Genomic DNA, 12211 nt, shown 5'->3' on the forward strand with positions numbered 1-12211 from the left:
AAACCTCTTAGACATAAACATGAGTGACCTCTTCTTGAACATATCCCCCCCCGCCCCCCGGGCAAGGAAAAGAACAGCAAAAATGAACAAGTGGGACTATATTAAGCTGAAAAGCTTCTGTACAGCGAAAGACACCATCAATAGAACAAAAAGGAACCCTATAGTATGGGAGAATATATTTGTAAATGACAGATCCAATAAAGGCTTGACATCCAGAATATATAAAGAGCTCACATGCCTGAACAAAACAAAAAATACATAACCCAATTAAAAAATGGGCAGACGAACTGAACAGACAGTTCTCCAAAAAGAAATACAGAAGGCCAACAGACACATGAAAAGATGTTCCACATTACTAATTATCAGAGAAATGCAAATTAAAACTACAATGAGGTATCACCTCACACCAGTAAGGATGGCTACCATCCAATAGACAAACAACAACAAATGTTGCCGAGGCTGTGGAGAAAGGGGAACCCTCCTACACTGCTGGTGGGAATGTAAATTAGTTCAACCATTGTGGAAAGCAGTATGGAGGTTCCTCAAAATGCTCAAAATAAACTTACCATTTGACCCAGGAATTCCACTCCTAGGAATTTACCCTAAGAATGCAGCACTCAAGTTTGAAAAAGACAGATGCACCCCTATGTTTATCACAGCATTATTTATAATAGCCAAGAATTGGAAGCAACCTAAGTATCCTTCAGTAGATGATTGGATAAAGAAGATGTGGTACATATACACAATGGAATATTACTCAGCCATAAGAAGAAAACAGATCCTACCATTTGCAACAACATGGATGGAGCTAGAGGGTATTATGCTCAGTGAAATAAGTCAATCGGAGAAAGAGAAATACCAAATGATTTCACTCATCTGTGGAGTATAAGAACAAAGGAAAAACTGAAGGAACAAAACAGCAGCAGAATCACAGAACCCAAGAATGGACTAACATGTACCAAAGGGAAAGGGACTGGGGAGGATGGGTGTGTAGGGAGGGATTAGGGGGGCAAGACGAAGGGGGTATTAAGATTAGCATGCATAAAGGGGGGATGGGAGAAAGGGGAGGGCTGTACACCACAGAGAAGACAAGTAGTGATTCTACAGCATTCTGCTATGCTGATTGACAGTGACTGTAAAGGGGTTTATAGGGGGGACCTGGTATAGGGGAGAGCCTAGTAAACCTAATATTCTTCATGTAATTGTAGATTAATGATAACAAAAAAAAGTGGGATTACTCCCTGATACGATAAATCTAACTGTAAATCAACAGTTAATGCATGCTTTAAATATCCTTAATTTTGTTCATTTAAAGGGTGTTAGATGATCAGCTATGAAAGTACATTTTTTCTGATAATATTCCTTTCTCTTAAAAAAAAAAGTTCCTGTGTGGTGACCTCCAATAAGTTCTTCACAGTGGTATAAAGGGCATATCAAAGTGTGGGCAAAGGGTATGTTTGTGTTTATACAGAGGATCAAAGCCTAATTTGGCTACCCAGAAAACGAACTAAGATACGATATGAAGAAGAAGTTCCAACATCAACATACTCTGGCAGAGTCAGTCCAGAAGATGATCATCAAAAACGTCAACAAAGATCCTGGCGCTGTTGCAGTTGTAGTTGCATTCATCCCACTAGTTCCTGGAATTGCCATTGGAATGAAGAAGGAGATATCTAAGCTGGCCTGTGCATACAGTAAAATAACAAATTTAACTGGATCTATACTGTTGGAACTCAACCAAGAATTAGGAGAAGTGCAAGTTGCAGCGCTCCAAAATCTTGAGACTACAGACTATCTACTATTAAAAGAACATATGGGATGTGAACAGTTCGCAGGAATGTGTTGTTTTAAATTGTCTGATTTTTCTCAAACTATTCAAATTCAGTTAGACAATATCCATCATATCATTGATAAGTTTTCACAAATGCATATGGTGCCTAAATGGTTTTCTTGGTTTCACTGGAGATGGCTGGTAATTGTAGGTCTGCTTTGGTTATCTAACTGTATTCCTATTATGTTAATGTGTGTGTGCAATTTAATTAGTAGTTTAAAACCTATACATGCTTAAGTTACTCTACAAGAAGATATATTAAATAAATAACCAATCTTCCCATGTTTTCTTCCGTCTGCTACTTCTATAGCTTTTCTTTTTCCTTCCTAATTACAACGCTTAAATAGAATTCGTGCCTCATATCGAATTTACCGAGTATCATAATTCTTCCAAGTGGTAAAGATACCTCAAGACAAATGCTGGGCATAAAACCCACAGGTCATAAATCTGCAAAGAAGTAAAAAGCCAACCTTTTCAAACAATATTGCTTCTCTCTCACTTACCAACTTTACATTTCCCTGTATGGCCCCGGAAGATGACTGGTTAGCCAGAGACGGGTAAGATTCCTCAAGGGAGGAACAACCTAAGACAGGCTCAGTCGCAGGGGGGCCATCAGGTGAGAAATTGGGGATCAACAGAGGTGAGGCTTAGAACCTCACCCCTGCCCCCCGTTTTGAGAGAAATCTTCTGCATCCGTGGATGTTTTGCTTGCCCTTGTCTAGCTTGGATTAATACTTAGCCTATAGGCACACACCTGATCATCTACATTTGCTTTCTTACAGCACTAAACTATGTTTTCTACCTTTATCTTGCATCTACCTACCACTTCAGCATTTTATTAAAAAAAAAAAAAGAAATAATAATAATAATAATAAGGGAGAAATGTGGGATTCACATATAAATGAAGTATAAAAATCAAACAAATATTCATATTTGACCTGATTGTTTGTAGTTCATAATGCTTGATCAAAACCGAAAGTTTCTGTGATGACTGCTCTTGTACTGTTCACCATGTAAGATCTTATTCACTATGTAAGAATTTGTTCACCATGTAAGAACTTGTTTGTTGTGCTTCAGAAGATCGGAGACTGATGAGAATTAGGCTTGGGGTGGATTAATGATTGTGCATTAAGTCCCCTGTACAGAATTTTATTGTTATTAACTTTTAATAACCATTTGATCAATAAATATGAGAGATGCCCTCTTAAAAAATAAATAAAGAAAAAGAAAAAATAAAATAACATAAAGTAATGATAAAAAAAAATGAATATCACCTGGTGGAATACATTTTCTTCCTTAAATATATGGAATCATCAGTGAAAAGAGAAACACATGCTACTTTATTATTAACTCTGGAATTGTTATTCTACACTGGCTGTTTTAGCAGTAATTCTTGAACAACTCGACATTAATTTTTGAATGAAAATATGGGTATCTGAGCATGTTGTCTTGCCAATGGACTTCAGCCCCAGGCAAGTTCACTATGGATTCAGTTTGACCAAAGAAATGACAATAAGACGTTCTTGGGGTGAAAGGGTTATACCCAACTTTATTTCCCCGGTGGCAGGTCAATCACTAGAATCCCATGCTCTCAGAAGGAGTCTACATGCAGCAAGCCGGTCTCTGCCTCTGGGCCTCTCTATCCGCACAGCCATCCTCTGGGCCTCTGTCCTCTGTGCTGCCACCACTCCAGCCTCTGCTCTCTTGCAGCCTTGCAGCAGTGCCACCAAGTCGCCCAGAACACTGGGCAGAGTTCTTCATATAGAATCAATAGCAATGCATTGCCCACAGGCATGTAGTGAGCCAGCCAAACAGGGCCAGTTGAGAATCCTGGCCCCAGGAACCTTCACTTTATCCACAATGTGAATGCTGGTTTAAATTACTGGCATTCATACATACCTCAGTGCCTCTATAATCCTTACAGAATTTATGTTACACAGAATTTTAATGTTTTAAGGGCACATCTGTTTAGACACACAATGCACATAATTAACCTCTGCAAGTATAAACCCATTAGGCCAACACACAAGTTCTGCTGTATGACAGGTAAAGAGAGGGACGTAAGTTTAGCATATAAAGGATGAAAAACAAACTTTCCAGCCAGCAGTTGAGAAAGTGCATGCCTACAATATTATTAAATATTAAAGGTAAATATATCTTAAATGATTATTTTATTCATTCAGTTGGCCCAGTTTTGCACAAAGGAAAATGCACTCATAGGTTTTGAATTCTAATTTACCTTGTGTGAATAGTAAGTTATTTTTTAAAACCAGGGTCTGAATGTTACTCCCAATGCAAATGAATCAAAGCACTTCATTCTCTGCAGCTGACTTCTGGCTCATGCAGCTGTAAATAAACCTTGGTTCTAATCCATGCCGTCTAGTCCTCATTATTTAGTAAAGCAAGACAGTCACCTCCCCATGGTCTTTGGCTGCCACATGCTGTGGCAAAGGCTGCGCGTCTAGATTTACCTTCTAGAAACCTTCCAGCAACAGCACTTCTATTTTCATTTCTCATTTTCTATATAAACTCCCAAAGAAATAGACTTCCTTCACACAACTATCCTTAATTAATCCAGGAAACCAGTAACTCTTTTCTAAACCTTCAACAGTCCTTCAAAGAATTCTTTGGAAACCCTTTCATGCACGTATTTTCAATTTAATAAACCTCCATTTAAGACAGAATAGCTTCCAAGATATTCCTTTCTAGCATCCTCCAGTAATACTTCCCAGGAGACACTTGCCAGTAATAAAGACCCAAGCAAAGGAGCGAACCCTCGAGAAATCGCAACGCGAGGCAGAACGGCAAAGGATGCCACGTGCCCTCCACCACCCCTGCTCCAGGCGAGCAGCTGCAGCAGAGGTGGAAGTGGACGTGGGCTGAGCTGCATCCCCACACTGTGGCCTGCACTTCCCAACTTCTTGCAGAATCATCATGAATGCCATGTTAAAATATCACAATCAATGCCTAAGATGAGAAGAATCATATTATTACGATTGCCTTGAGTTGTTTATTGTATCAGCTATTGCTGCATAACAAACCATCCTAAAATAAAATGGTGTAATATAATGTCTTTACATTCAATCAAGTGGGATTATAGAGCAGGCTCTTCATGAAGCAACATTCAGCTGCAAATCCCTATATTGTGTTACTATGGCTCATCCATGATGTGTACAGTTGTATTACTCTTCTGTCTTGAACCAATTTGTGTCATTTTACTTCTGTATGTGCAGTATAATCTTGTAGTTCACAGGGGTAACAGTGAGTTTATCAATTCTAAGTTGCCTTAATTTAATTTCACTATTTTAACATTTACATATGAAAGTACTTTTTCCCAGTTAGAAGAGATTGCCTCACCCATTAGGATTCAGCTACTTGTATTGCAGATTCTATCCTGACTCATGAACCACTATGATTTTTTAATTCTAATTTATTAGGGAATATTTAGATGCAATAAACTGTACCTATTTAAGGTGTACAAATTGAATAATTTAAAAATTCATAAGAAAATAACAGTGCATACTGCATGGTTCTATTTGTTGCAAAACTCTAGAAGTAGTGTTTTAACTGCTGTTATATAATTATTAAAAATTCAATCCCCCTACCTCTGTGTCCTTAGTTTTGAAAAGAATGTGAAATAATAAACTTCTAAAAGGTGTTGTAACTAAAAATGAAATTTGTAGAAATACGTTGAGTCCAAAGAACAAATTCAAGGATAAGTTGATGTGTATGCATATTTGTATACATTTTTCTTCAACTAAACACACACGCATATATGCCCATGAACACTGACTCCCTTATAATCATATGTATTATGGTGAAGTAAGCCTTTATGAAAAGCTTAATAAAAAGAAATAACGAATGTTTGAACCAAAATGAAATTCAAGGAATGTAGAAATTTAGACACAATTTTAAAGCGTTGGCGGACTTCTGAGGCTGCTGTGTACAGGTGGGTGGCGAGAGGTTGAGGCGAGAGGCGACGGGGTGGGTGTCGGTAGGCAGAGGGGGACGGCTTCCGTGGTGGTGGCAGTGGCCAGGGGCGGTGTCAGGGGGATGCCAGCGTGGGAGGCGTCGGCTTCGGCGGCTGCGAACGTCCCGGGCTGCCATGCGCACAAGTGCAGCAAGAGGTGGCGGCGAGAGGCGGAGGGAGCGGGCAGCGGCGGCGTCAGCCCGGTGGGGGACAGCGTCGATGGCTTGCGGTGGCTTCGGGGGTGGCGGTGTCGCTGGGGGACGGGAGTTGGTGGCGGTGAGCGGCAGTTGGCGGCGGCGGCGCGCGCTGTCCGTCGTTGCGGGGAGGGGGTAGCGACCTAAGGGGCGGGGTCCGCCCGCAACCGACGCTGCGCGCCATCCCCCGGCCAGCCAACTCCACCCGCTTTCGGTGCCCACCACGCCCTCCTTCCAACAAATCGCAGCCACCCGCCGCAGAGGACGCTTCCCGCCTGTCCTCCCTCCCCCGCCTGTTCCTCCCGCTGACACCGCCCGGGAGCAGTGCCGACACCGCCGCCCGGGAAGGCCGGCATCCGCTGACGACGCCCACGGCCAGCGCCCTCCAACACCAACCGCCCGCCCGCGGCCTTCTACCGCAGCCTCCTCCCGCCGGCTTCAGGGCCCCCGCGCCAGGCACCCGGTGCCCCCGTCCTCACTCAGGCCTCGCCTCCTCGCAGCAGCAGCTCATAGTAAGTAGCCAGCCCCAGGGGCGGGCGGCGTCGGGGGACGGAGAGGGAGCGAGCGGGGAAGGCGTCTGCTGCGGGAGGCTGCAGGCTGGGCGCTTCGGCGGCGGTGACTGTGGGCGGTGCGGGCATAGGCGTTGGCAGCGGTGGGCAGTATCGGGCTGCGGTCGATGGCCAGCTGTGGCGTCAGTAGCGGCGGGAGGCGGTGGCGACAGGAGCAGCGTGCAGAGGTCGTGTGGGTGGGAGGCGAGAGCGGGTGGTGGTGAGCCGCAGGTGGCGGCAGCGGGCAGTGTCGGTTGGTGAGCGGCGGAGCGCCCGAAAGGCTAGGTGTCGCCCGCAACCAGAGCCGCTGACACCGCCCGCCTCCGCGCCGCTGGCCGGGATGCCTGCCACCAGCCTAGGCCGCCCCAGCCTCCCGCCGCCGAAGCGCAGACTCCGGCAGCCACCCGCCCTAGAGCCCGCCTCCCGCCTGTCCCCGCCCGCAGATGCCTTCGGCTGACACCTACCCGGACGCCTGGAGACACCGCCGCCCGCCAGTGCCTCCTCCCGCTGACGCCGCTGTCGCGCGCCGAAGCCCTGCACCGCTGGCCAGCGCCCATCGACACCTAACGTCCGCGGCCTTCTACCGCAGCCTCCTCCCGCCGGCTTCAGGGCCCCCTCGCCAGGGACCCGGTGCCCCCGTCCTCACGCAGGCCACGCCCCCTCGCCGCAGCAGCTCAGAGTAAGTAGCCCGCCCCAGGGGGAGGGAGCGAGCGGGGAAGGCGTCTCCTGCCGGAGGCTGCAGGGAGGCTGCGGCGGTGTCTGTGGGTGGGGCCGCAGTCCCAGCCCGGCGTCTGCAGGTGCGCCGTGAGAGGAGGCAGAGGCGGCGGCGGGCTGCGGCGTCTGCGGTGGGGGGCAGCCTCGACGGGCTGCTGTCCATCATGGGCCGTGATGTCCGCCGCGATGGGAGGCTGTGTCCGCTGTCCCGGCGGACTTCCGAGGCTGCCTTCTGCAGGTTCGCAGCCAGAGGCGGCGGCAGACGGCGGCGTGCAAGGGAAAGCAGCGGGGGAGTTGGCGGGCGTCGGTGTCGGCAGTGGTGGGCGGTGTTGGGCTGCTGTAGGTGGCTGACCGAGGCGTCTGTCCTGGTGAGAGGCGGTGGCGGCAGGAGCAGCGGGCCGAGGCGGTGTCGCTGCGGGAAGGGAGCGGGTAGGGTGAGCCGCAGGCGGTGGCGGCGGCCGGCAGTGCCGGTAGGTGAACGGAATAGCGTCCTAAGGGTGTCGGCCTGCAACAGACGCTGCCCGCCTACGCACCGCCGGCCCAGATACCAGATACTAGCCCAGGCCGCCTCCCGCCGCTCCAGCGGCCCTTCTTCGAAGCGCAGACGCCGGCAGCCACCCGCCCCAGAGCCGGCCCCCCGCCTGTCCCCGCCCGCAGATGCCTCCCGCTGACACCCGGCCCGGACGCTTGCCGACACCGCTGCCTGCCATTGCCTTCTCCCGCTGACACCTACTTCGCTGCCTTTGCCAACACTCGCGGACGCCCAGCGCCTTCGGCAGCCAGACGTCACCGCCTTCTACCCCAGACTCCTGCCGCCACCAACAGGGACCCTCCTTCACGGGGACCGGACCCCCTCCTTCCCACTCAGTCCTGGCCGCCGTGCAGCAGCCTCAGCTCATAGTAAGTAGCTGCCCCCACGTTGACTTTTTGATCAGGGGGTTTGGGGGTGGTGCATGGGCCCTGGGAGGAAAGTAGAAAGGTATGGGTGGGCGTGGAAGAGATGCATGTACTTACCCAGCCAGGAAGGTGACCTGATCTCAGCCAGTAGCTCGCCAGACCTGCCAGCTTCTCTGACTGCAGCTAGTGCTTTCCGTGTCAGGTCCCTGGGCACACGGGCAAGGGCGCTAGGAGGGTGCATCCGCTGGGGAGGGGGTTCCTCCTGTACTCCCAGGCTGGTCAGCGCGGGCGTTCAGGGGGTGTATAGGTCCTTAAAGAGAGGCTTGAATTTGTCTAATGTTTGGTAAAAGTTCTGTGAGTAAACTAGCATAGTTTTTGGAAACGAGTAAACTAAGTGTAGCAAGTAAACATCTTAATAATTGTGTGTTACAGCGTATTACAGTGTGTATACCTACAAACAGCCTGAGAATCTTTATGGTAACCTAAAACCTGCAAGTTTTGCTAAGTTAAGTAGACATAGTTTATACTTAGAGATTGTGCTGTAAAGCACACGGTTCCAGTAATTATAAAATGTGTTCATAAATTTGTCAATCTAAAGAATGCTAGTGTAACAGTTTACAATAGCCTACTTCTCAGTGTTCACTGGAAATTAAAGTTCCTATTGGTTTTAAGTTCTAATTATAACTACTTGAAGTAATAAGGAAAACATTTCTGCATAAGAATATGTCTTTTGATAAAAGAAAGTAACCTTGCTCTAAAGTACAGCTGTTTATTTAAAGAGGGAAAACTATAAAAAGAAAGTTGTAGAAAGTTTATGGAAACATTATTGGTATGGTCATGCTATGTGAAATTAAAGCAAATCAATCTTGCTATCAAGTACATAGCAAAACTAGAATTTTTTCTGTTAACAGAACTAAGGTTTGTTAGTGTACCGTTAATGCTGAAAGATTGCAAAGGGTTTTCCTATTGTTTTATCAAAACAGTTTCTCATGCTTAAAGTCTCAGTGAGTTGCCTGAGTATTTAAGAAAATGAGATCTTACTATTAAAAGGACTATAAGCTTTGCTAACAACTGTTTAACCTTCTGTATTTGCCTTTAAAATCTTTTATTGTCATCCTGGTTAAATAGGTAAGTATTGTTTCATAGTGACATATGATTCTATTTAGGAAAGTGCCTTAAAAATTTTCTGACAGCTTCCCAAAATCAAATTCAAAAAGGTGCTTTTTACCTCTAGTTCACTCTGATATTTTCCAGAGGGCCCCTGGAACATGTGAGGGGAATTTTTTCTCCTCATCGGGGAAAATATTTGGCTAATTTGGCTTATTCATCTGATATATATTTACCTGGAAAGCACCATCAAAGGGAATGATGCTAAACTTTGTTACTGAATGTCTTATGTTACAGAAATATCCAAATTTTCTTATGTCACCTGTCTTATAGTAAGCTCTCATCAGATCTTTAACCGTTGTCATTTGTAGGTCTTTTGTCATATAAAGTCACTGTTTTATTACTCCTAAACTGGTAAAGAACTAGGTTTCAACAGAGCAAGTATTAGTTACGTAAGATTAAGTAAACTAAGGAAAAAAATTTTATGACTTTTCGTTTCAAATGTTGCTGATAAAGTGTTTTAAACTTTTACTCTTAAACGGACGACAGTTTAGTAAATGACAATACCTTTGTAAGCAGAATTGAAACGTTTATCTTTCTCTCTGCCTGATCCCTCCAGAATTTATAAAACTCTCAATGAGTATTTTTATTTTATTTTATGGCAGTATGTTTATTTTCATAAGTGCAAGAAGAATCTGCTTTCCTTATAACAAGATGAATTAAATACACTAGTTATAGTACCTAGGCTTTGACTGAAATGTCATACCTGAGAGACACATGTGAAACTGATATGAACAAGACAGCTTTAAGGAACTAAGGTTGACTTTACAGAGCCAATAAAGCACCTTGCAAGAACTGGCCTGGTACCTTGCTTACAGGGTTCCCAGCAGCCTTACCAGGTGAGTAAAGAGGGTCACTTCCTGGCAGGTGTAGGAATCTCAGGAATGTCTTGGGAACCTCAAGAAGAGAGGAATTCCCCTAAACCTACAGGTACTGCAGGCAAAACCTAATGGCAAGTCTGGCTTAGCTTTCTGGTCTTGAGGGGCCTTTAGAAGTCCAATCTGAAATTCCTTGTAAGAAGTTCCAGCCAAGCACATTTAAAAGAGCCTATGTAATCAATTGCTCTTCTTTCTGCACTTATGTAAATAATCAAGCCAAGTGTTAATTATTTTCTTAATCTGGTTACTTCTAATAAAAATGAGGGTGATTTTAGAGAAAAGTATTGTTTCAATAATGCAGCCTTTTCTATATTGAGCCCTAATACTAATCATTGGGACAAACTAGATCCAGAATTCTAGTTTCCCCAAAATATCTGGCTAAGAAAAGACACATGCATGCAAAGATGTTCCACATCACTAATCATCAGGGAAATGCAAATTAAAACCACAATGAGATATCGCCTCCCACCAGTAAGGATGGCCAGCATCAAAAGACTAAGAACAACAAATGCTGCCGAGGATGCAGAGAGAGGGGAACCCTCCCACACTGCTGGTGGGAATGTAAGCTAGTTTAACCATTGTGGAAAGCAATATGGAGGTTCCTCAAAAACTAAAAATAGAAATACCATTTGACCCAGGAATCCCACTCCTTGGAATTTACCCAAAGAATACAACTTCTCAGATTCAAAAAGAAATATGCACCCCCATGTTTATTGCAGCACTTTTTACAATAGCCAAGATATGGAAGCAACCTAAGTGTCCATCAGTAGATGAATGGATAAAGAAGAGGTGGTACATATACACAATGGAATACTATTCATCCATAAGAAAGAAACAAATCCTACCATTTGCAACAACGTGGATAGAGCTGGAGGACATTATGCTCAGTGAAATAAACCAGGTGGAGAAAGACAAGTGCCAAATTATTTCCCTCATTTGTGGAGTACAACAACAAAGGAAAACTGAAGGAACAAAATAGCAGCAGACTCAGAGACTCCAAGTAGGAATGAGTGGTTACCAAAGGGGAGGGGTGTAGGAGGATGGGTGGGGAGGGAGGGAGAAGGGGATTGAGGAGTATTATAGTTAGTACGCATGGTGTGGGGGATCACGGGGAAAACAGTGTAGCACAGAGAAGGCCAATAGTGAATCTGTGGCATCTTACTACACTGATGGACAGTGACTGCATTGGGGTCTGGGTGGGGACTTGATAATATGGGTAAATGTAGTAACCACATTGTTTTTTCATGTGAAACCTTCATCAGAGTGTATATCAATAATACCTTAATAAAAAATTAAAAAATATATATCTGGCTATGATTCTCCACGTTTTAGTTTTCTCCCATCATTTCAATCAGAATCTTACTGTTCTTAATCCTCATATTTAGCCATGCATTCTTTAAGCTCCTTGTCAAGTTTGTTCTTCCAAAAGGGAAAATCCAACTCCAGATGCTGCTACCTAACCTCATAACAGGACTTGTTCTATCTTGCCTAGAAGCCATGAAACTGCAAATAGTAATATAAATGGAACCTGGAATAGAAGTGCCCATCTTCTGAGGCCCTCTCTACTGACCAGTGACGGAGACCTAACTGCACCATTTACTGTGCCCCCTTCTCAGCATGAAGCAGCCAGAGAAGTCCTCGCCCCCTTTCCCTAGCAGCAGCTAGGGTCTTTATCTGTAGAGGGGGGAATAAGACAGGGACCCTGGATGTAGTCAGAGTAGGGTGAGGGCCACTGAAAAAAGCATGGCAGTATATTCACAGTCAGAGCAATGTAACTACATGCAAGGGAACCCCCCCACCAAAACTGTGTTAAATATTAAGTTCTATAGAGTCATTCTTCAGTGAGGTCAGTTAATACTCCCCAGATAAAGAAGAGTAGCACATTTTTTTATTATGCTAATCATATGTAATCATGTGTAAGATTCACTTTAGTATGCTAAAAGGCCCAGGCCTATGTGCTGTCTTTCATCCTTCAGAACTGATGGGGTGATTTGCAAACTGAGCAACTAATT

General features: G+C 45.2%; 1 protein-coding gene and 1 long non-coding RNA gene across 7 annotated transcripts in view; one reads left to right on the forward strand and one right to left on the reverse strand.

The window, feature by feature from the left end:
* Nucleotides 1-4818: 4818 nt before the first annotated feature.
* Nucleotides 4819-6980, reverse strand: LOC118969189 (uncharacterized). The gene is made up of 2 exons (XR_005057114.2): nt 6475-6980; nt 4819-6054 (listed from the first exon to the last, which is right to left on the reverse strand). It is a non-coding gene; the product is annotated as an uncharacterized lncRNA (long non-coding RNA).
* Nucleotides 5885-12211, forward strand: part of LOC108385783 (uncharacterized) — an 85151-nt gene continuing 78824 nt past the window's right edge. For 3 of the 6 annotated variants that reach the window (XR_012133255.1, XR_012133254.1, XM_073241115.1), the window contains exons 1-4: nt 5885-6004; nt 6244-6507; nt 6987-7222; nt 7915-8157. Coding sequence is in view for 4 of the 6 variants with exons in the window: in XM_073241115.1 (XP_073097216.1) it covers nt 5885-6004; nt 6244-6507; nt 6987-7222; nt 7915-8157 (863 nt within the window). In the remaining 2 variants the exon portion in view is untranslated. Of the gene's footprint in view, nt 6005-6243; nt 6508-6986; nt 7223-7771; nt 8158-8586; nt 11502-12211 lie in introns of those variants that run through there. The other 3 variants (XM_073241114.1, XM_073241113.1, XM_073241116.1) reach the window with 3 other exon arrangements.

The sequence above is a fragment of the Manis javanica genome, chromosome 7, assembly GCF_040802235.1.
Source record: "Manis javanica isolate MJ-LG chromosome 7, MJ_LKY, whole genome shotgun sequence".
Lineage (NCBI taxonomy): Eukaryota > Metazoa > Chordata > Mammalia > Pholidota > Manidae > Manis > Manis javanica.